The 25240-nt window shown below is 39.8% G+C and overlaps 1 protein-coding gene across 1 annotated transcript; it reads left to right on the forward strand.

The window, feature by feature from the left end:
* Positions 1-91: 91 nt before the first annotated feature.
* Positions 92-19919, forward strand: stag2b (STAG2 cohesin complex component b). Its single transcript, XM_030739109.1, is given in 37 exon segments — positions 92-312; positions 2367-2494; positions 2576-2657; positions 2792-2935; positions 3037-3133; positions 3309-3385; positions 3581-3785; positions 4809-4960; positions 7922-7995; positions 8122-8245; positions 8363-8461; positions 8625-8656; positions 8658-8702; positions 8845-8955; positions 9105-9216; positions 9342-9354; positions 9357-9458; positions 9546-9616; positions 9618-9650; positions 10444-10536; positions 10637-10726; positions 10855-11058; positions 11560-11630; positions 11754-11841; positions 11964-12044; positions 12135-12227; positions 12487-12661; positions 12746-12885; positions 13064-13165; positions 13280-13428; positions 14535-14663; positions 14885-15111; positions 16309-16528; positions 17708-17815; positions 17900-18026; positions 18994-19071; positions 19733-19919. Coding segments are annotated over 36 exon segments (3816 nt in total). The 5' UTR covers positions 92-312; positions 2367-2450; the 3' UTR covers positions 19757-19919.
* The last annotated feature ends 5321 nt before the right edge of the window (positions 19920-25240 follow it).

Raw genomic sequence — 25240 nt, forward strand, 5'->3', positions numbered from 1 at the left:
CAAATGGCCAGAAAAACAGGCGGCAGCGTTACGGTGCACTTTCCGTCAGTTACCACTAGAGGTCAGGTCATAAGCGGTGCATCCACTGAGAGCATTGTGGCCGCTAGGTGGTAGCTCTGCATCAGGATTTCCTCCTCCCAGGTCGTCGAAACAACAAACCGAACTACGGAGCAAGCGGGGTGAGAGAACGTCCGAAACCGCCTCTGACCGCGACTTTTAAACTCTTTTTACAGAATTGTGGCGGAATTCAGACGGAGGCTGTATAAGAGTAGTAAAAGTTAGGATTGTACCGGGACTACATTTCACAACAAGGTAAGTTAGCTGTAAAATGGCGGAGAGCTATCTGGAACTTAGTTGATTTGTATTTTGCTAGCCGTCTCGCTAGCCAGGCTAGCTGTGGATGAGCGCAGAGCGCGGATGTCTGCCTGAACCAAGTCGCTTCGCTAGCTCGCGGAACATGGCTACTTCTGTTGTTAGCAGGCTAACGAACTGGATTTTTTACACAGTGGCGCAAAATACGTAGTTCGGAACCTACAGAAGCGTTTTATTGCTATAATCGACTTAGTTGCACTTTATATATTTGTAAACAAAGTGTTTGTTGCTTATGCAATACGGTACTGGAACTCCCGAGGCAAGATGGAGGACGCAAGGACGTGATGTTTTTTTTAGGTAACGTTAGCGGTAGCTGTTAGCATTGCTAAGTAGTGGGAGTTATTTTCAGCTCGTCCGTTGCAGCATATCTGGTATTATTTGCTTTATCTTCGGACGGGCGCTGGTTACGACTGACATATAGACAGAATTTAGCTCGTGTCCATGGCAGCATTGCTGGCTAGCCTTATTGTGTACTGGCTAATGTTAGCTTGCGCTAGTACAGAAAGGCTTGCGTTGTTTTGTTATTATGGTCCAACTAGTACAGCGATGGTAAACGCTGGCATGTTCTGAAAATCTGATGATATTGTGTCATATGGGCTTGTCGTCCTTCGCATTTGGCTAATCGTAGTTTGTTTTCCCTAAGTAGTCCATGCTTACTTCATCAAATTTCAACTAGCTGACGCTGGGGGAAAATACGCCAAAAATCCTCGCTTACTTAGCTACTAGCGCTAGCACCAGCGGCGCACCGGCGTCAATTTTGACAGGAACCGACGAAGAGCGGCTCCGTGCCGGCGTTGTTGGGACGAGCTGAGCCGGTAGTTGATGGCATAGTCGTCCTTGAGAAATCCGCACAATTGAGTTTCAGTGTTTCGTGTTTTTATGGTATTATCTCGGCTCGCTTCGCATTAACAAGTTTATAAAATACACTCCTCGATTTGGCGCCACTTTTTCGGTCTACACGAATCCCGTCGTCTTGTCATGCAGTATCCCCCCTTACTATCAAGGAAATGGGCACGGCACCAAATTCTTAAACCAAGAATTAACTACAAAAAGCTGAAACTCAGTCACAGAAACGGTATCCTATATAGTTCTAATATCGCACTCATTTGTTAACGGTGCTATGAAGGTGCTGGGAATTTCACATTTTATTCGTAATAAGCAGTAATAGCCTATAATTTGCAGGCGAGGGCCGTCATTTGCAGGGAATTGTGAGAGAATCCATTTGCTACCCCTACTTTCGATTTAAATCGGGACAGTCTATCTTAAAGTTTAAAAAGTGCTTATATCTGCTTTAATAATGGAAGAATGACATCGTTGTATGTTAGCTCTTCGTGTACTAGGACTGAAAGAGGGACACACTGCACCCAAAGTGGTGTATGATGGGTGGAGTTTGTTTGTCTTTTCGAGACTGAATGGTTGTGCTGGGAGGGCTTTTATTGATTTCACTGACATATTTACATTTGTTTCAGAATTATGGACAAAATATGAGGCCTGATTTAAAAAGTTCCTCCTTCTTGCCACTTTGATCTGTGTGCCACTAATTTACACTTCACAACCATGCAATAGTTTCCCTGTGGCCTGCAGAATCTTGTTGATGTTGATACTGCCATTTGATTGGTTGAGATATGTATGGGGCGGATAGGGCAGTGCCATATTTGGACATTGAGGAAGATACTCCAGTCTTGCTTGCATGACGTTGTCTGTAAACCCAGGAGAGCAGAGAAAGGGAGGGAGCCAATGGCTGGACAGTGAGCGTGACAGGAGAGTTTGTGTCCGCCCCCTGTTACCATGTGAAACCTTTTTTTTTTTTTTTTTTTTTTTTTTTTCTCCTCCTTCTCCGAAAGACATCAAAGTAACATTGTCACTATAGATGGCATGATTTCTGGAAACAGCACATGCAAAGTGTTTATCTTGTTTTGTTTTTGGTGTTGTTGGTGAAATGTGTAATAAGACTGCACGTGTAGCTCTCTAAGCAATTCTGCTCCATATTCTAGGTCACATGCAACCACTCCTGCCTTTTATTTTGTGAGGATTATAAGCCAGTCGTAAGTTGAAGTTTTCCAGAAGATGTTGTAGCAATGATAGCAGCACCAGAAATACCATCAGAGTTTGCCTATACTCAGTAAGTACCTGCTTTTACTTTACATTTATTGGTAAGGTTGAGGTTGATGTGATATTTAATCCTCGTGTTCGTCTCTATCAGGGATACAGACACCCGATTCTCCTCAGACACAGACTTCTCTGAGGATCCTGATGGAAGGAGTGCAAATTCAACTAAAGGAAAGGTATAGATGGAACAAATGGACCGTCGCACAAGTATTTGTAACAAATGTTGTAAAGTTTTTCTTTCCTTACACTCTGCAGTGGTTCTTGGACTTATTCTTTGTGTTCTGTTTTGTTTTTTTTGATACTTTCCCAGGGTGGAAAGAAGGGGAAGAAGGCAGCAGGGGAGAAAGGAAAAGGAGGGAAGGGAGCAGGCCGTATAAATGGCCACCACCAAGAGAATGGCATGGAAAACATGATGCTATTTGAGGTTGTGAAGCTGGGAAGGAGTGCAATGCAGGTACGAACAGTAAGCCCTTTGAGATTGCCACCTAATTTTGTTTTTCTTTTCCTCAGTAAGGAAAAACAAACAAAACTTTGTCTGTCACTGTCTTCCCGCAGTCTGTTGTCGATGACTGGATTGAGTCGTACAAACATGACAGAGATGTTGCACTACTGGATCTCATAAATTTTTTCATCCAGTGCTCAGGATGCAAAGGTATTTGTGTTTATCTGCTTAAGTCATCCTACTGCATGATTGACCCTTTAAAAAAAAAAGAACTATATTGAGGACGTATGTCCTGCTGAACCCCCACTCTTCTGACTCAGTTGACCACTCAGTAAATTGTCCTGTCTCTAACTTCTCTCCGTTTTACTTTTTTTTTCCCCATCAGGTGTGGTCACTGGAGAAATGTTTCGCAACATGCAGAACTCTGAGATCATCCGACGGATGACAGAAGAATTTGACGAGGCATGTTACCTCATTAGACTAATAATCACACCATATTCACCATAAGTCACTTAAATGTCATTTTAGGTGCCAAATACAGAATTTTTGTACTTGCCAAGGACAATAAACCTCGCTAATTTGTTGGTGATAACTGCCATTTGTAGTAGTATTTCATTATTGTACTGAAGAACTGTCGTCCCTCTGTGTGCTCTGCAGGACAGCGGTGACTACCCTCTAACCATAGCCGGGCCCCAGTGGAAGAAATTCAAAACAAGCTTTTGTGAATTCATTTCGGTGCTAGTGCGCCAGTGTCAATACAGTATCATCTATGATGAGTATATGATGGACACAGTCATCTCCCTTCTCACCGGACTATCAGATTCCCAAGTCCGAGCCTTCAGACACACCTCAACACTGGCAGGTAAGATCAAATGTATTTATGAAGTACGTTTAAAGGTTGGTGCTGAATCACAATTAATGGCTTGTTTTCTAAGCACAGAGTAGTTGGCTGGCTTGAAAGGTTCTTCTTGTTGAATGTAGAGCTACTATCTCATTTCTAGTGCTCTTGGATATTTAAAGATTTCAGTAGTATTAAACTGTAAGTACACAAAGTATAACATTTTGTTTATAGTTTCAGCACAGTTTGTTTCAGAGGTTGCTGTCTTTGTTGAAAAATATTTTCCAGGATTGGAGTTAATAACACACCTACACAGATGTTTTTGCTTACTTTGCATGATTGGACCTTTTAATTTTGTTGCACCTCTAAGGCCAGGGCAACTTAAGTCTTTGTTATTGGTTGAGCTTGTTATATACACAGGAACACTCAGGATTCATGTAAGCAGCAAAGGTGGATTTAAACACTTAAAAAAATGCCATTGAATCCTGGTGGGCGCAGATCATATGCTCAACAATAATCCCAAGTATGTAGAACACACAGCCGATATTGTTAGGCTTAATCCTTACTTGAGCTGGTGGGTGTTGTGACCACAGAACATATAGTTTTTTTTTTTTTTTAAACAGACTGAGAAATTGTCGTCCTTAACTTGGACTGTTCAACTATAACATGCTTTTGTTGTGCTCCTTTTTGGTGTGAGGGATGGTTTTGGCAGGTTGGACTGTTCCAGTTGGTGGGCAGTTATTTTAGATAGACTGTTTAATGTTTTTTCACTTACTTATTCAGGCGTAAAGAAACTCAGATGTAAACCTTTCTATAAAATACATATATTGTTCCAATTATGAATATTTAATCATCTTTTAAAGTTAGGGTATTTAGAGTTTGCCCCGTAGATTACCTCAAGTAATTTTCTTGGCATATTATCAACACCGTACACCCATTCATGTCAAGTCAGATAAACCCACATATATCATGAAAAAAAAAACGAACTAATCCACAGATAACGGCAGTTATTTCATTTCTTCATGCTCCTTGCCGTGTTTTTGACAGCCATGAAGCTGATGACAGCCCTGGTGAATGTAGCTCTAAACCTGAGCATTAACATGGACAACACCCAGCGCCAGTACGAGGCAGAGAGGAATAAAATGGTCGCTAAAAGGGCAAACGACAGACTGGAGCTGCTGTTGCAAAAACGCAAAGAGGTAAGCGTTGCCAAAATTTGTTGCATTTGTTTTTAACATGCAGCTTCCTACACCTAAGCACGTGTCGTATTTATTAAGACTCATTTACATGTTGGATGCTTTAATTTCTAGCTGAAATCTGGTTTGTTTGAGGAGAGCTTTGGTAATGTATCAGATAAATTAGCGACTGCTCCTTAGGGCTGTTCCATATAATATCATCTACGATAATACCGGTATAAATTTTTACAATCTAAAAAAGTGTTAAATCACAGTATTTTTTGCTGTTGCAACGTCATGCGTTTATGTTTCCTAGCGTGTGCAACAAGATAAACCCGGGCATGTCTGAGAGCAAGAGCAGTGTGTCATCCTCTGGTGATAATTTAGTACTTTAAAAAAGAGCTACTTCAACAATGTCCAACAAAGCACAGTACTTTGCAAAATTTGCAGAAAAACAGTTCTTGCTAAAAGTGCATACAACACATTTGTCTAACCATTAGTACAGGCAAGTTAGAAAGGAGGCTATGCTAGCAGCTGGTGATGTTCAGTCCAAAAATAAACAAATGACACCACTTTGCGTTGCTAGTTGGATTTGGTAGTTGCACTCTATATGACAGGAGGAGTAAACAGTGGATGGAAATTACTGATGCAGTTACATGGTAGAAAAGCAGGACTTTAATCAGCTGTCTGAAAAGCTCGACTTATGGTACAGCATCCCTGGTAGAAAATGTTTTTCAGTTTTATCGTATGACAATATTGTGCAAGTTCCTGTTAAGTTACTTTAGTTATTGTTAAAAGTATTAAATAGTTACATTACACCTAAAATTTCCAGGGAAAACACTACCTAGGCTACTTTTGTACTTCCATTTGATTTATGCTCCGTCGCTATGTATATAATGATCCCACTGTTATTGTTCTATAATGCTGCTGCTGACAACTTTTTTCAGTAAATGTGCACTTCAAATTAAGGAGTCTGTCATCAATGACAGTAACTCACTGGAGGAGGATGGAGAATGACCTTCATTTACTTGCACTTATAAATGCTGCTACCTGCAACATGATGATCAGTATTTTTATATATATATATATATATATATATATATATATATATATATATATATATATATAATCAAATTTTCTTGAAACATTGTGATATATTTTTGAGGCTATAGGACCCACCCCTACTGTGTCTGTTTTTGTCTAACTTAGGGCAAAACCATTGAGAGAAAACAATATGATCATGAGAATAATCAATTTCTATTTAAAAAAAAAAAATCATTGTTTCTTTTCATTGCTCTGAAAACTCTAAAATAAGCACTTTTTAAGACAGGTGATGTACAACATTCCTGGCTTCAGGTTATTTATGGCTTCATTCAGACATGCTGTACAGTGATAGAGACATGCAGTCTATATGACTGTTGCCACATTTGCAAAACACGTGTGCATTTTTGGCGGCAAACATGGTAGCATCAACTCTGCTGAAGTGCAGCTACACTTCAGCAGAATTGATGCTGAAGTGTAGCTGCACTTCAGCAGAGTTAATGCTACCATGCTGAAGTGCAGCTACACTTTTGAAAGTTTAGTTTTCTGTTTGTGTGCATGTGCTGCAGGATGCTGCAGCTGTACCTTGCCCCTTCCACACAGGCTGTGAGAAAGATGTCTCTTACAGATTGAGAGTAGCAGAAATGACTATTGTCCTAATCTTAGTGGAAGCTAAAATTGAAGTTAGTGAGATAAATGTCATTTCTGTTGAAGGCCTGCCTGTTAGTGTGACTGCATGCAGTTCAGATTTATGCTCTTTAGAAGGCGATTTGTAAATGTTACTGTCTGCTCTAGTACAAATGCTCTCATGACTTTTTTTTTTTTTTTTTTTTAAAGTGACCAGAATACTTCTTTTAGACATAAAGGCATCATGTTCAGATACCAGGAAAGGAGTTATAGACTTTTAAATATTGGCAATGTTGTTATGTTTAATTGAATAAATGGGCAGCGCTCATTTGTGAAATTACTGTACATTACCTACCACGCAGCAGAAGTTTAACTGTAAAGAATGGATGCATTTTAGATTCAACAACTTTATAAGCTTTGAAACAATAACAATAAGCTTTGAAAATTCCATCCCTGGTAACCAAAAACACATTTGAACAGATAACCTTTGGCCTACTCTGATTAGGTGAAGAAAGCTACCTGGTCCATAATCTGTTTAATTTATAAAAGCCTGCACCTGTGCAGAGTTGTGGAACACAATGGGCTTAACTGGTTATTATGTTGCAGCAGCTGGAGACAGAGTGTACCCTCTTACCCCTTAACATCAGAGGACACAGACCACTTTGTCTCATTTGAGATTTTTTTTATTCCTAAACTTTTTTGTTTTTTTTTGTTCTTCTGCCAGTCCTTATTACACCTCACTGTTTCCTCTGCTGAGCTAGATTATTTATTGAATTGAGATTTGTTTCAAAATTAGGAATCTATTCTGAATCAAATATTGTGACACCAGAGTCACGCCCTACCAAAACAATAAATAAGCACAATATATTAGCTGTTTATTATATTAACTAGCCAGTGTTAGACAAAATCCACGACTGACATCCAAAGATAAAATGTGTATGTTTCTCAACTTAAACTCTCCCCAGATCATGAAAGAACCTATATAACCATGTGATTGTGAATTACTGTAGCTTGTGAGCATATATTTGTTAGTGAGAATAGTAACTGCAACACCTCTGTAGGTGGTGAACCTGCAATGCCAAGCGTTATTTAGCTTGTATGGTCAGTTTATTGGTTACGCAACAGAAGGTCCCACAGGGCATCCATCTGTTAGTTCACTTTGCAGCCACACCACAGCATGGTGGCATAGTTGACTGTCACACATGTCTTATTATGTTAACAATGGATCCTGGTCACTTGTTATTGTAGCAGTCTAGTCAGTTACTGTGCATGTTTGATAAAATGTGCTGATGTGTTTTATTCTGCTCTTAATTCCAGCTCCAGGAAAATCAGGATGAGATTGAAAACATGATGAATGCAATATTCAAAGGAGTCTTTGTTCACAGATATCGGTAAGGCCTTACATAGTTAGCATCTAATATCAATCTCTGTTATCACTAACCTTTATACAGTCTTGGTTGTTGATGCTGCTAACAGCTCTCATTCTTGTGTTTTGTAAAATGATGATGTTTTAACAGGGATTCAATAGCAGAAATCAGGGCAATCTGTATAGAAGAGATTGGAGTGTGGATGAAACTCTATAGTGATGCCTTCCTTAACGACAGCTATCTGAAGTATGTGGGATGGACGATGCACGACAAGGTGGGCAATACAAAGGATTCTGAAGCTCCTATTTTATAGTTCCTTTAAACTCCATACTCTATTTATTAAAAAAAAAAATATGTGTTGATAACATGCTGCTTTCTTACTTTATTCCAGCAAGGTGAAGTACGTCTAAAGTGTCTGACAGCACTGCAGGGCCTCTATTACAACAGAGAACTCAATGCAAGACTGGAGCTCTTCACCAGTCGCTTTAAGGTCAGCACCACCTGCTGGACAACTTAAACACAACAGCTATATTTGTTCCACACTCAGAGAAAGAAACTCAATGGGCATGTCTTCATTTAAGTATACTCCCAGTATTTAACCAATTTCCTAATCAAAATGACTCATTAAGTCTGCCCTCTCTCTCTTTCTTTAGGACCGTATTGTCTCTATGACTCTTGACAAAGAGTAGATTAGCAGTACAAGCGATTAAACTGCTCACTCTGGTCTTGAAGTAAGTGGTGGTTCATGATAATATCTAATGTTGTTTACCGCATATCATTGTACATCAAGGCTGAGCAATTGTAACTTTCCTGTGATTGGTATCAAGTACAAACTGGAAACTCTTGTAACCTTCTTTGTATTTGTTTCTGCAGTAGTACGGATGAGGTGTTGACACCCGAGGACTGTGAGAGTGTGTATCACTTGGTGTACTCGGCACACAGGCCAGTCGCAGTTGCAGCTGGAGAATTCCTTTTTAAGAGTATGTGAGACATAAGTCGAGATTTGAGCTTCAGGCTTGTGGTCTTTTTTTGTTTGTTTCTAAACTTTGGCTGGTTCAAAGAATCTCAGCGAATTGTGAAGGGTTTTTTTTTTTTTTTTGTGATTTCCCAACTAATGAAAAATATTCTCACAGATTGTTCAGCCATCGAGAACCAGAAGAGGAAGGTGCCCCCAGAAGGAGAGGCAGACAAAGTCCCAATGCCAACCTCATTAAGACCACTGTCTTTTTCTTCCTGGAGAGTGAGGTACATATTGTATTATAATTTTGCTCTCACATTCAGGCACCATTTTTTTTCTCTTTATTGGCTGTACTGTCTGTAAGCAGTTTCAGTGATCCTTCTCTTATCTGCTTGAACACTTGCTGAATCAGCTCCATGAGCACGCAGCTACCTAGTGGACTCACTCTGGGAATGTGGTGCAGAGCTACTGAAAGACTGGGAGTGTATGATCAGCTTACTGCTAGATGAACCTTTGCCAGGAGAGGAAGGTATGGCACCGTTTCTGGTATTTCTTTGTACAGCCGTGCAGTTGAGAGCACTATTGTGATACATCGAACTCTGTTTTTCTTTTGCAGCTCTTAAGGGAGTGCAAGAGACGGCTTTGATTGAAATCATGCTGTGTACTGTACGCCAGGCTGCTGAGTGCCCACCCACCTGTTGGAAGAGGAACAGGGAAGAGGGTAAGTGTGGTTGGACATGGTAAAAATTTGAGCCAAGAATGTATTTTTTTTAATGGGGGGGGTTGACTGTCCTGGGAATTCTCTGATGACCGTATTGAAGAGTAATTTGATTAAATTGGTCTGGGCTTTGAACAATCTTAAACTCAGCTGGTTAAAAATGTGTTGGTGTCTTTAAATAACTTTGACCTAACAGTAAAGGCTTGTTGTTTTATTATTTTTCAGCCTGCATTTTGTCTGAAGTGCAACATTTAAGATATGAGGATAAGAGGATTGTTTAATGTACATAGTTTGTTTTTTTTGTTGTTTTTTTGGCTCGTGGTTGTGTAAAGAGCAATATCATGTTCAGATATTCTGCACAGTTTTTTCCAGTAGAAGGTTGCTGCATAGTTTTTCCCTGCATAGTTGTACTTAATAAACATGTACTTATGCTATGCTATGAACATATTTATGCTATGATTATATAGTTTAAAAAAAATCTGTTAATGAGTTTAACTAGAGCTTCCTTTGGTCCTTTTTATCTAGAAGCAGCACTACTGAGTTGTTTACTACACATCAGTTTCTAAAGAAGTTTTCTCAGTTCACTTTACTGCTTAAATTATTTAGGAAATTAAGTGAAAAGCTAAAAAAAAAATCCCCAGATGCAATAAAAGATTAGATGAAGATTGCATTAGCCCCAAATGGTGTTGTTGAGTAGTAAATAAAAAAAGCCCAAGTCCAAGAGTAGACTTTTTGAATGGATGAATGGCGACTAGTTCTGTGGTCTGCAGTCTAATTTGCTTGCATCACACATCAGGTCATGACAGCTAAGGAGAAGAAGACTCAGCTGGATGACAGAACCAGAATAACAGAGCTGTTTGCTGTGGCTTTGCCCCCTCTACTGGCAAAGGTATATTATGTCCACTCAATCTTCTTAGCAAGCAGTCATCTTAAGCAGATTCTACTTTGAACATTACAGAATATCATTATGCTCTTAATGTGTTCTACAGTATTCCGTGGATGCAGAGAAAGTGACTAACTTGTTGCAGCTGCCTCAGTTCTTTGACCTGGAAATTTATACCACAGGCCGTCTGGAGAGGGTAAGACAGATTGGCATGTCTGTCAGTGCTAATCAGATAAGGGCAAATTGGATTAATGTATTTAACATATTAATAATTGTTTATCTCCCACATGATTATCGATATCTCTATCGCTGGCTCTCCTCCAGCACTTGGAGTCTCTGCTGCGTCAGATCAAAGAAATTGTGGAGAAGCACACGGACACTGAGGTTTTGGAGTCCTGCTCCAAGACTTACCATGCCCTCTGCAATGAGGAATTTACCATCTTTAACAGGGTGGACATAGCCCGCTCCCAGCTGCTGGATGAGCTGGTTGACAAGTTCAATAGGCTATTGGAGGACTTTCTACAAGAGGTAAGAGTAACAGTGCGCTTTAATGTCCACCATAACTAGGCAGCACCTTTGGAGGTGATATACGTGCAGTTTGAAGTCCAGTACAACAGAATCTTTCTCAACATACACCATGAAAAGAGCACTGTCCTGCATTATTTGTATAATTTTACTACGCCTGTCCCTTGAGATTGTGTAACTGTAGCTGTATCTTGCTGTAGCTGTAATTACTTTTTCAAGTTTTTCAAGTTCAATCTATTATGATTGTAATGTCTGTAAGACAGAAGAAATCTGTACTTTACTCTATTTTCCCAAGTACAGGGATGTTTGGGATGACTGCCTGAAAATAATGGTAGTGATAGTAATTATAATACTTTGAGATCAGTATTATATTCCAATATTTGACATGCTGAGTATGCGAAATACCTAATCCGATAGCTCATTAGACACTTCTGCTTTTTGGAGACCCTGAAAATTAAACATCTTGACCCCTAAAAATCACTTTTGCACAATTTTCCTTTACAGGGTGAAGATGCTGATGAAGATGATACTTATCAGGTGGTGTCAACTCTAAAGAGGATCACAGCTTTTCACAAGTATGAAGTTGTTTTCTCTGAAGTATTTCTCTGCCCTTTTGTTCTGTCCCCATTCTGCTGCACTGTTGAGGATTCAGTGTGCATTTATCTGAGAGTGATGAGACTTCATCAACTTTTTTGCAGTGCACATGACCTATCGGGATGGGATCTTTTTACCAGCAACTTCAAGCTGCTCAACTCTGGCATAGAGAATGGAGACATGCCTGAGCAGGTAATATGCACGCACACAAAGTTAATCCATAGATTGTTTACTTTTTTTTAAAATACTGATGCATATCAACCATTTATGGCTGTATTTTTTTTGTTGTTTTTACCCCCTGTTCTTGTGAGCAGATAGTCATCCATTCACTGCAATGTACCCACTACGTGATCCTGTGGCACCTGCCAAGTTTATCTGAGGGCAGCTCCAGAAGGGTGAGGTCTAACTCACTTCATTACTGTTCTGCACTGACAGAATAATCAGCCATAATATGATGTTTAAAATGTGTTTGATCTTTGTCTTAGGATGATCTGGGAACCCTGAGAAAGCAGATGAGGGCATTCTGTATGATGTGTCAGCGCTACCTCACCAATGTCAACACAGCCGTCAAAGAGCAGGTGAGACAGAAGAGAAAATAACTATCCATGTTTAAGGGTATCAGTGAAATCAGCTTAAAAGCAAAACAAGAGAACAAAGTACATGGATTTAGTGGAGCTGAACAAACAAGCCTTTTAACTCTGAAGTGGTGGTTATTGCAGCTACAGAGCCAGAGCCACTAATACTGTATCTGCTTAATGTAAAACCTCATTTGGGATCCTTTCGTGTAAGGCTTGTGCACACAGAGAGTTAACTTTGTCCTTTTTGTTTCTTCCACAGGCATTCACCATCCTGTGTGATCTCCTGCTCATCTTTAGCCACCAGATGGTGTCCGGAGGCAGAGAACATCTGGAGCCCCTGGTCTATTCCCCAGAGGACTCACTGCAGTCTGAACTGCTCACCTTCATCCTGAACCATGTCTTCATAGACCAGGATGATGACACAAATAGCACAGGTATAAATATGCAGCTTTGGCATCCCACTTACTAGAGTGAGGACGTGAACTAATGGGGTTTTCAAATCATTTGTTCCTCTTCAGATGGGCAACAGGACGATGAGGCAGTAAAAATTGAAGCTCTGCACAAGAGGAGAAACCTCCTGGCTGCCTACTGTAAACTTATCATCTACTGTGTGGTAGAAATGAAGACTGGAGCTGACATCTTCAAACAGTACATGAGGGTAAACTTGAACATTTGTCATTTAAAAAAAAAATTGCAGTTCCTGCGTTAAACCCATTAAGGTTGAGGAGAACAACTCTTACAGGAGAGATAGTTGTTTAATTAATGTAGAGACATTGGGAACATACATGTACATGCACAAATTCTTCATGACCTTGTAATGTTGTTTTTCCTCACAGTATTACAATGACTACGGTGATATCATCAAGGAGACTATGAGTAAGACTCGGCAAATTGATAAAATTCAGTGTGCCAAGACACTCATTCTCAGTTTGCAGCAGGTCAGTGTGCACACTCTAGCTCACTCATTAATTAATTCTATAATTGTGACCTTCTGTTCATTTGTCCCAGTGGTTAAGATGTTATCTAATGTTCCACATCTCTCTACGTCCTAGTTATTTAATGAAATGCTGTCTGAACTGGGTCATGGGTTTGATCGCTCCTCCTCGGCATTCTGTGGAATCAAAGAGTTGGCCCGTCGCTTTTCTCTAACTTTCGGTCTTGATCAAGTCAAAACCAGAGATGCCATTGCTATGCTGCACAAGTAAGGCTTTATTCTGCTCTCACTGGGTTGCAATGCTGTTCTTAGATTTTGGCCTCATATCTGGGAACTGTCATGTTAGACAAATTACTCCTTAAATACTGTGTTTCCTTTTGCCATGTTGTTTTTCCTCTGGATTTTAGAGAGGCTTAAGGCATGAAATGTTACACTTTAGCCTTTTCCAATACACTGCAAGTATTGTAGAAAAACATGTTAAAAAAACACTGCTGCTGAAACATAAAGGAACGCAACCGACCGAGCAGTTCTGTTAAAACGAAACTTCTCGGTTACACATTTGAGCTATGTAAACCAGTATGCACGAATGAAAAGAGCCGCACAAAATGTTCCTAATATCTGCTGCTGGATCGTCACTATTGCAGAGGCAGAAATATATTTTAATCTTAAAAATTGAAGGAATCACTCATCTCTCAGTTTTGTTTCTTTTTTGTGGGCGGTTATAATCTTACAGGCAATAAATGCACTGTTGTGTTATATTGGGTGTAGGGAGTAAATCACAGAGGAAACATTGGTAGTGGCAGACATTGATCTGTTTGAGCCAATCAGTTTCACAAATTGGTGTAATTAAATTAGTTCTAATTCAAAGAGTGCTGAAAGAAGGCCTGAAATACCTATGTTATTATTGAATATTCAGATTTTTGGTTCCAGGGCACAGAGGGAAGAAGTGTACATTTAACGCACTTAAAATAACTAGATTTGATGTAGGGGCAACAAGGCCAAAGAGTTTGAAATCCTTTCTAGCTTGAAATTAAAGCATGAGCCTGTAATGACAAATAGGTTATTCACTTAAGCGATTAACAAGTCTAATCAAAGGATTTCAATTTTTATGAAGCTACCGTATTGTACAGAAAGGTATTGAAGCGGGTTATTTTTTTTTATTTCTTTGATTTTTGGAAGGTCTTTTAAATGTTGAACATCAAAGTAATGTTTGCCTAAATGCGCAAGATGTACGCAGCGTCCCTGCTTAGAATGAATAAGTGCTCTTAACTCAAATATTTTACTACCCACTGAAGATAAACTGCCTTTGTTTAATGTCCATGAAACGTTGCTCACAGTGTCTTTTTCTTCCTCTCTGCCTCTGCTTGTCTCAGGGATGGTATTGAGTTTGCATTTAAGGAGCCTAGTCCCCAGGGAGAAGGAGGCCCTCCACTCAACCTGGCTTTCTTGGACATCCTCAGCGAGTTCTCCTCCAAGCTTATGAGACAAGACAAGAGGACTGTGTAAGCCACCCCCTCCTTCCTACTTAGCTTTTGGATAGGAAGCTTGAGTGTCTCAGTGGAACAGGTGTTTGTGACAACTGGTGCAACTGGTGTTTCTGATACATGACAGGCTTTTTTTTTTTTTTTTTTTTAATGTCCTAGTTGGAATGTGCACCTGGTTTCACGTGTGAAGTTTATCCTCTGTGTGCATTTTCTCAATATGACCTCCCTCTTCTCCCCAGCCACATGTACCTGGAGCGCTTCATGACGTTCCAGATGGCGCTGCAGCGAGAGGACTGCTGGCTTCCTCTCATCTCCTACAGGAATTCCCTACAGGCTGGGGGCGATGATGATACCATGTCTGTGATGAGTGGCTACTCCAGCAGAGGCTCTTCCGTTCGCTCCAAGAAGACTAAGCCTCCTGTTGTTACAGCTGGAACTTCAGCAGCCAAGAGGAAGTTGCCAGAAGGTAACTCAGGAATTAATAAGAAATGAATTAAAAGAAAGTGTTTAATAATAGTCTTAGTAATGGGTTCAATGTGTTTTATTTCCCATATTTAAAAAAAAAAGTATTGATTTCACTCTGGCTTAAAAATATTAAAACTAGCAGTTTTCTCTAATCTATCAACATGAATTAAAAATGGAGAAATGCGTACAATGCAGTCAGACATGATGTTACAAACACAGAGCCCAGATTAACCCAGATGTCTTCCTACTAGCCTGCCTGGGTGGGTTAGGGGATTAAACAGTAGATGGTAGGAGTGAGTCAAACTACTCTTAACAGTCAAACAGTCTGTTTAAATGTATGTTTGCTTAATAAATATTCACAACAAAGGATATCTCCCTGTATCAAATGTTGAATTTGGATTGCAAGATTATTTTTGGCACATAAACTCTACTCTTAAATGTAATTCAGTTCAGTACAATCACTGGCACCAAGGCAAAGTCCTCCTAGAAGTAAGCTGCCTTGATAGGAGCTCTGTGCACTTATTTTAAAGCCCCTATTTAAATGCATTGGAAGGCAGCCATAACTTCAGTTTCAAGTGTCACAAGCATAAACACGCTTCATGCATAGAATCACCAGTTAAGTTTGATTTTGGAACAAATACATATATTAGGGCTTTCCCCAAAATCATTAATTTTTTTTTTTTTTTTGTACTTTACAAGTTATACTTCATGTTCCTAATATTACGATTTAATTTACAGCTCCAGAGTGCCACCATTATCAGTCTCTGCTTATAGTACCACACCGCTTGAATAAATGTCATGCTAATTTTATATTGTGGACAAATTAAGCCAAGAAAAACAATTAATAATGAGTAGATGTGTTAGCCTTTATCAGTGCAATGACATGACTGAGTATCCAGCTCATTTGGGGCAGGGGAAAGAAAACCACTGTCTTTGGTTTTTTCACTTGGTTTCTGTTCAGAAGTGCCAAATGCGTAGACATACTCAGAGAACAGCATGTCAGTTCTATACCTACATTTCTTTAGAGGTCTTCTGTGAACTGTGAGAATCCCTCCCCTAGTGTAAAGGTTAATTTGGTGCTTTTGCTAATGAACTCTCAAACTCAGCACTAGCCATGATTATGGAGCTTTGCATTGCTAAATGTATGAAAGCAAGCACATGCACAGTTCTTTCAAACACTCTGCCCATTCCTGTGCAGAGGAGAGCAGCAGCAGCGAAGTGTGGCAGCAGAGCATGCAGACCCCAGTCATGATGCCATCTCCCCATCTCACCTCCACTGCCATGCGAGACCCTAAGAGGGCGCGTGATGACAGCTTCATGGGGGTCTACCCCCTCCCGCAGGACCAGCAGCAACCCCACCAACACCCACAGCACCATCAACAGACGCCCCAGCACCACCAGACACCCATGGATTACAAGTATGTACGCCTCAGTCTTTCATTGCTCCACAATTACTGTCATTTCACAGTTCAGCACAGTAGTCATTACAGGGGTCGTGGTTAATATATGTGGACATTTTTGAAAGTTCAAGTAAAAACATTTTACTCTAGAAGACTTGCTTATTAATTCCTCCCTGTGCTTAAATGCAAAACCTCTGAAAAGTTCATGTTTTTAAGTGCATAAACCACAAATAGGTCCAAACATTCTCAGACATATTATTTAGGTCAGTAACATGTCAGTGTTAATTTATTAGCAAAGCATCTTGATGCATGATAATGAGGGCAGGTATGATAATGACCTGTTGAGTCCAGATAAATCCATAGAAAGCAAACAAACAAACAAACCTTCTGGGACCTGATTTTACAGATCTGCTATGTGTTTCTTAATTAGCACAAAATGGGCAGATCAATGAGGAGAAATGGTCTCTGAGCTTCAAAATTGGATTACTTGACCTAAGCCAATAAATCTTCATGATATTAGTGAGCAGAACCTGCTATTAATTGTGTCTCTGTAACAATTTCCTTGGGTTTAAACAAAGATGCGATTATATAAGATGAGTAGTGAGTAAGTGCAGCCTCCCGAGTACAGGCTGAGAGAAGTGAAAGTAGCCTGGAGCTGCAGCAGCAACCACTTAGTTTTTGAAAGCACCTCCAATTACTCAGACTCCACCGTCCAACATTGACTTTTTTTCCCCCTTCTTTCCTTGTTGACCCTACAATCCCGAAGCTCTTTAATGACCATTTACTTTTAATTAATTATCTGTTATTTAAGTGTATCCCAGTGCTTCATACCACAACATTTTATAAATATATCTAGGCTCATATCCAGGCCAGTTATTAAGGCCAGAGGATCACTTATTCTCTGAGAAAAGGTTTGGACTGGAATGAGCCAAAATACATTAAGACAGGGTTCAGTGTAATTGCCTATTTGCATGCTATTAATTTCGAGGGCAAATGGTAGCAAAATGGTTATGCCTAACAGCCTGCCAAGTGTTGATCCTACTGGGACGCTGACTGACTAGTTTATTTATCCACCCTGAGTTTTTACAGGCACCAGGCCAGTGGGCAACTAAGTTGTATCCTCGTGGTATCTCCAGTAAAAACACCAGACAGTTGTGGGTCAAAACACAGCGAAATAATGTGCTCTCGTACATTTAGTTCCCAGGTGACGTGGATGCTGGCTCAGAGACAGCAAGAAGAGGCACGCCAGCAACAAGAAAGAGCCATGAATTATGCCAAGCTCAGGACCAATCTGCAGCACGCTATGTAAGTTGCAGACACACCTGTACATGCATGTGAAGATCTGAACACAAGTACACTTCAGTAATGATGTAACGGTTTGCTCAGCAGTCGTCGCGGCACGGGGCTCATGGAAGAAGACGAAGAGCCGATTGTGGAGGATGTGATGATGTCATCAGAGGGCCGTATGGATGACCTCAATGAAGGCATGGACTTTGACACCATGGACATTGATCTGGTGAGATGCACATGCGTTTTCATGAGTTTGTACTTTCATATAGTGTCATATAAGGATGTCCTATTAAGCGTTTTGATTGAAGCTCATTTGTCTTTTTGTCAAATTTAGGCAAATCTAAAGTTCACTAATCAAGTTTTTGGTTATTAATGATCTTGGAGGAAAATCAGCATTTTGCACAGAGTAACCTTGTTTTCAAATGGTCTCCTTTCATAGTTTAATTATTCATTTTGATTGTAGTTAGAGGCTAACAAACCAAATTAACCTTTCCTCAGCTAAGTCTATAACACATCCTGACGCATTCGAGTTGCTGTTTTTGTATGCATACACTGCCTGCTTGGGGAGTAACCCGTCATCTTGTTTTGAATATTGCCTGTAAAAGAACTAACCGAAGTCATAAATCCTTGGAGAAATGTTTGCTTGCTGGAAGAATGGGGTTTTTTTTTTTTTTTTCTTTATTTCTTTCTTTTTTTAAGAACTATGTACACTGCAATGCATTGCAATTGTTGGTATAACATGATGAAAAAACATCACAATTTTTTTTTTTTGACCATTTATGCCAACACTACAGATTCATGTATGATGAGTGTAAAGCCAGAACAAAATCTGATCCGAGGCTAATGCCTCTTTTGGATGCTTATGCAGGAGCTGGATTCCATGAGATGGGCTCCAAATGTCATGTTGAATCAACCAGAAGACTGTACAACTGTCCTAGTTTCTCTAAATTCACTCTACTTGAATGTTCCAAACATCTGCTGAAATTATATACCTTCTTCTTTTGGTAACCGTTTTATGTTGCACAAGTCAACATTTTTATAATTGATTTCCCCCCCACAGTCAATCTCTGCCTTTTTTTTTTTTTTTTTTTGGTATGGGGGTAAAGTTCTGACAGCGGTTGGTTGTCTGGTGAAGAAGCACACTGGGAATAGTTGCTTGACTGTGTACTAAATATGCTGTTTCTTCCTCGTAGCCACCCTCTAAGAACCGCCGTGAGAGGTCTGAGCTCAAGCCGGATTACTTTGACCCTGCTTCAATCATGGATGAATCGGTAAGGAGCACCTACACTTCACTTAGATTAGGCCGGTCCAGCACTGCTAATTCAGTTTGGTTTGTAGACTAATGTTATATGTAGAGATGGAAATTAATATCAGTTTTTATGATGTGAGATTTTTGGGTAGTAAATTGAAATTGGATGGCTTTAAAGTGGAGCAGCTGCTACTATGCTGTGTTTGGGTTCTGAACGAGCCGGTGCATTTTGACAGGCTGACCTGACAAACCTTTAGCCAAGTACAACATTTCTTTTTGGTTAGCAGAGCAAGCATTAGGCTTGTGTAAACTATTTTTATTTATGTCTGACTGCATAGCCAGCCTTAAACACCCCCCACCCCCCGGGAATCTTAAAATATTTTTTGATCCCCAAAATGAAGCCAAAACAGAATGGAAAAGTTTTGTCTTTGCTAAATACTTAAAATCTTGTTCCATTAAGAATTTTTCTGAGCAAATAAACAATTTCCAGTGTACTTGGCCTTTTGCTGCACAGCTCAGAATAAGCCTGCTTAAGATCAGTACTTCCCCAACGGTGAATTATGTTTGGAAGCTGGGTGAAAACTGTCATATACTATTGGACTTAAATCATTACTTATATGCATGTAAAGAGGCAAGAGAGTGCAATTTAAAGTCTGTATTAATGTTCTGTGTGTTTCCTCTAGGTGCTTGGGGTGTCCATGTTTTAAGCTAATATCCAGATGATTCTGACGCTGGGATGAGAGAAGACGTGCTTTGTATTTAAAGAGAATTTTAGATGCGAAAACAGAAGTGTTTTCTGTAAGAAAAGGCAAAAAAAATGGAAAAAAAAAAAAAAATCAAATCTGGCTTGTACTTTACGTGGACCAATGACAACCCACACTCAGTGTTGCTTGCTCAGAGAGGACTTTGTTTCAAATATTTACTTTTATAATCTTGGGTAAGCTCTTCCTGTTCAGAAATAGTGCAACAGGCCACTTCCAAACCTATTAGAGATGAGACATGTCTGAAGAGAAATCAGTAATAGCTTTTTGTTTTCCTCTTCTTCTTTTTTTTTTTTTCCTTTTTTTTAATGGGGATGAATTGGTGTGTTTAACTTAAGAAACATTTTTTGTTTATGTCTAACCCTTTTTACAATTGTAGTAAGTTACCAGGTGTGAAGTAGTAATTTATAAACGGACTGTAGTAGCTTGCTTGTACTGTGTTAGCCAAGTGGATGGAGGTCTTTGTTTCTGTGCTTTTTTTTTTTTTTTTTTTTCTCCTTCCTCCCTCTATCTCTCTTTAAGTTTCTTGCCCCTTTTGCTGGGCCTGAGGTGAGGTCCTAATAACCACTGGTGGTTAAGATGGTGAGATGTGATGTAGAATCAGTCAACATCCCTTTATGCTGTGAAGATTCCTATAGAGTCCACTGAACGCTCCATGCTGTAAGTCCCAGAGCTTACCCCAAGATTTGGATCACCACCATCTTACCAGATACATTATGTACCCCACCCTGAGAATGAGCAGTGTTTTTTTTTGTTTGTTTTTTTTTTTTTTTTGTTTGTTTTTTTGTCCCAGTAGTACCACTGTGTGGGCTCTGGAGGATAATGGCTCAGTCAAAGAAAATCACCTTTTCTCTTTCAAATCCAGCAGCATAATGTTGAAATGGGTATCTCTACATTTTAAATAAAAGTTATATATGAATCGGTGCTGATTTTATATATGTGCTTTTTTTTTTTTTTTTTTTTTTTTTTTTTTTTTTTTTCTTATTTTCAACTTTTCAACCTTCAGTCACAAAGTGAGAAATGTGTAAGTAAAACTTAAAAAAAAAATGAAAGCATGTAAAGCCATGCATCAAGGAAGATTTTTAAATTTGTATTTTTATGTTTTGTTCTTTTATTTTTTTTTCTCTTTGTCTTGATAATGTCTTCGGGTTTCTACCTTTTTTCCTACATGTAAATTAGTTTGGATAAAACTAATGAAAAGACTTGTGAAATTCAGCTTTAAGGTTTTCTCAAAATAATAATAATAAAAAAAAAGAGTCCTGTCACAAAATACTTCTAGATTTCAAATGTTAAAACTGTAAGGTAGTCATTCAGCCAATACTGAAGATGAAAGTTATTCAGCAGCGCTGTGGCAGCTAGACAAAGCTTAGATTTTGACATGTATTTGTCACACACAAGTTTTAATGAAATGTTTTGTCTACTGAGGTTTTTATTTTGTAGTCATTCCATGCTTAAGCCTTAAACATGCTTGTGGAGGTCACATTTTCTCACAGTAATCTTCCATGTCAGAGGATCAGTCATGTTTAAAGGTGGATAATTGGCTTCTTAGAACATGAAATATGAGGTGGTCAGATGTAATGTGATAAAGTAGATAAACAGCCTATATGTGTTTTGCCTAATTATTTTATGTAAGTAAAAAGAAAAATTCTTTTAAGGAAAAAAAAGTACTGTTTATTGTTTGTTACTTACCACTACATCGGTATAAATTCTTATTAGATCATGTGTATATATACAAAATTTTATTTCTTTCCTTCATTTTGGCCATGTCTGTGTTTTATTTTGTCTGCACTCTTGCCTACACTCTGAGTTGTTGTCTATTATCCCATCCTCTTTCAGTCACTCTGTTTTCTGATTTGTACTTGTCTGGAGACAGTAACTTTTGAATAAAAATCAACACATTTCATCTGTGGTACTTTTTACTTTTGACCACAACAAACATGCGGCAGCTATGAAAAACCAGGTTGTATAATATGCTTAATATTTTTTCTTTGCAGAGCTTAGGTATGGTGTAATTTGGTGATCATAGTGGGACGAAGGCCTAAAGAATGAAGAATTAAGTGCCTAAACAAGCTAGCAGTTAATGCGTATAAAGTAGGATATTACAGCCCAAGTATATACAAAAAAACTCAAACGTCAAAAAGTGAGAAACTTAAATGCCGGAGTATGGATAAGAATTGAAATGATATGGAAAACTATGTTAGCTGACAATATAAACTTCAGTTGATATAAATGTTAATTTAACTAAAAGTATGGCTAAAGGCTAAACTGTTAGCAAACTAAACAGTTAAAGCAGGAAAATTCAAGCATGAATAAAAACACTTGAAAATACTGAACGTACAAAAAACTGTTAGTGACACATAATGGATTAAAAAGGTGACCTTTGTCAGTAATGGCTGGTAAATTGCTTGCTTTTAAAAGATGTGGATAAATCCTTGAAATAGTTTGAGTGAGTTTAATTCATACAGCTAAAACTATAACTGAAAAAGTGATCAAATTAAGTTTAAAATGTGTTAAAATGGACACGCTTGTATGGAAGCTTGTTTCTGCCACGGGAGGAAAGAGGCAGGCCTGGCTAAGTTAAAAGTTACTTCTGAGTAAGTCAAAATTTCAGATATCTCAAAATTCTGACTTATGTGTGGCATTTTTTTTTTCTAGTAGCAGAAACAAGCTTCCATACATTTGAACACTTAATGTGTTTTAGTTTGCTTGGGTGTAAGTCAGGTGAAAAAACAAATGTTGGCAGCCACTGTTCTTGTTAAGTTATTCACTTTCATGGCACTTGGGGGCAGTGTAGTCCAAGGCAGACCTCCAGTCTCCCCCACAGTGGCTTTAGTGCTGGGCATTTTCTTACTCCTTGTAATACTAAGTCATTGACAAACACAGTGCACGCATCTTGCTACACGTGACGGCCTTTACCTCTGTGCTGACTATCAAAAGGTCCCTTTTTTTTTTTTTTTTTTGGAAGAGTTGTCCTGTGGAGACAAAGAGTGCCACAGTTGTTCCACTGATAAAAGCGAGGACATGTAGCAGAAAAGAAAAAAAAAAGATGAAAGCGACTGAGACGTCTGTGTTAAGTGCATGATTAATAAAAGAGGCGCTCAGATCACTGCGGGCGTACCAGAATAGGACCTGGCAGTGAGCTCCCTTCATGTCCAGCGTGTAATACACGAAGAGGTTCATCTATCACTACGTCTGCTTGTCACACGTCGGCCATCAGAATACTGCGCAGGGAAGCACTTCCCTCTGCAGCCCTGTGTAATTGTCATCTGAGCTGTCAGCCCTTTTTTTTTTGTAACATGCTGTTAGTGGTGTTCATGCAGAAAGAGACCAAAGAGGAATTTTAGATTGGTGTGTAGCTGTTGTCAAACGAATTGTCAAAGTTATTTCCACATCTCACGCTTCTGTGCCAAAACGATTATCTTCTCTCTACTTTTCTTTCCGTAGCTTCTTTTTTTTCTCCCCCCACAGAAATGCATCTGCTTGGACTGACTTAGGGTTAAGAGTTGTGCTGCTGAGGTCAGGGCTGGGGGATTTTAAATCAGAGCCTCGATTGGACTTTCAGCTTGTATTTACTTCTGATAACCCACAGGCCTCAACCTACACTATCAGTTCAGCCGACGTTGAAACCTCAGAGGGTCAAGGAGGACTGATTCGCACATGCGTGCCAGTTCACTGTGGAAACTCGTCTAAGAGGATCTGAACAGCATTTGACGGCCATTCAAAATGTGTTTGCTCTACGTTAATTGCTGCTCTTTCTTGTGAGTGATCACAAGCTTCCCCCAGAAGAGCTGTCGCACACGGCGGATGAAACTTCTCCAGTTATTCTGCGAGAAGATAAACCCACAGAATTTTAATTCTGTGGATAAATCATTAATGAGAACACTGGTTGTAATCTCCTCAGCTTGTAAGGGCAGAGGAAAGCAGCTGACCCTGGAAAATCATTTACCAGGGCCGGCCTCAGATTAGGCACGCAGCCTCATTCACACAGACAGGCCAACAGTGCTTCAACGTCCAGACTCATCTTCTAGCGCCTCATTCATTCCAAACCATATCATTCCAACAATGTGCTGTGCATCCAATAAAATATCTTGTAACCAAATAAAGGGAAAGAATCTCTCCTGGATTAAGAGGAGACGCTCCGTGGGCTGTAACTGAGATGTCAAGGTGAATGTGAAATGAGGAGTAGGATCAATGCTCTTCATTATGATGAGCAGGTTTCATGAGACAAGCCAGAACAGGTCAGAGATTCCAGTGAAAAGCTATGAATAGAGCGCCGTGGGAATCTACCTTCCGCCTCCTGTCGGTTTTCTTCATATTGACACACAGGCAGAGCAGCCAAAGGTATGCTGAATGAGTGAACGAGTGACAGGCCTATTGTACTTGGGGGGGATAGTAGCTGGAGGATTAGTGTCTCTTTGGCACTGATGGTCCAGAGTGTGGAGGGAATCTGTCATCAGTAGAGCTGCAGGTGGTCCAGAGGTCTGAGCAGGGCATTCGACCCTGCAAAGCAAGAAAACAACAGGAGTTTTCAGCTGGGAGCAGGAGGATATTTACCCAGGGTTACCCTGGAATTTGATTCTCTACACCTTCTCTCCTCACTTCACACCATTGTTGCGAAGCCACTTTCACTCATCCCAGTGGGCCCGTGCTCTGCGGTGAGGATAATAAAGGTTTTCCCTGCAGGAAGAGGAAACAAGATTAGGGTTTTTCAATGAGAGGGTGTGGAGGACAAAAAAAACGCAAGCTAGCGAAGTAGCAATGTGCCACACAAGGCCTACGCTCTCTCCACTTTCATTTTCAAATCCCCTGAAGCGCATTCAAAGGTGACCCGAGGATGACTGAATGGATTTCTGGGCCAAGCCCCGCTCTGCTAAATCATGAGTCTCAGTAAAGTTTGGAAGAGTGTCTTATAAGGGCGTGATGAGACAGGTCTCATAAAGATGATGAAGAGCTCTGCATGTCACCAGCCCCTGCCAGGAAACCCCGGTGATGAACGAGGGCTGGGACACCTCTGCTAATAAGAGTCATCTCTTTAATTGGCTGTATGATACAGCTTTGCAAATGGGCCAGGGTGCGGCTGGAATGTGTGCAATGTCTACATTTGAACTGTGTCCATTTGAGCATGTATGTGGGGGTGGGGTGGGGGGGGGGTGTATTAGGTGTGTGTGCATGCGTATGTGTTTGGTGGGAGGCTCGTGAATGTGTCTGCTGCAGGCTTTCTCGCTTCTCTTCCGTGCGGATGGGAGCAGAGATGATGTAGCGGAGCCTCATTAGAAAGAAAGCACTTCTACTGCTGGCCAAGATTTAACACCTCACCCAATAATAATTTATTCAATCTATTCTTAAGTATTGCAGGCACTGGTAGATAGGGGTTAGGTTATGTAAGAGTGCGACGGTGCGTAGTTTGAATGTGATATGATGATAATTATA

The sequence above is a fragment of the Archocentrus centrarchus genome, chromosome 10, assembly GCF_007364275.1.
Source record: "Archocentrus centrarchus isolate MPI-CPG fArcCen1 chromosome 10, fArcCen1, whole genome shotgun sequence".
Classification (NCBI taxonomy): Eukaryota; Metazoa; Chordata; class Actinopteri; order Cichliformes; family Cichlidae; genus Archocentrus; species Archocentrus centrarchus.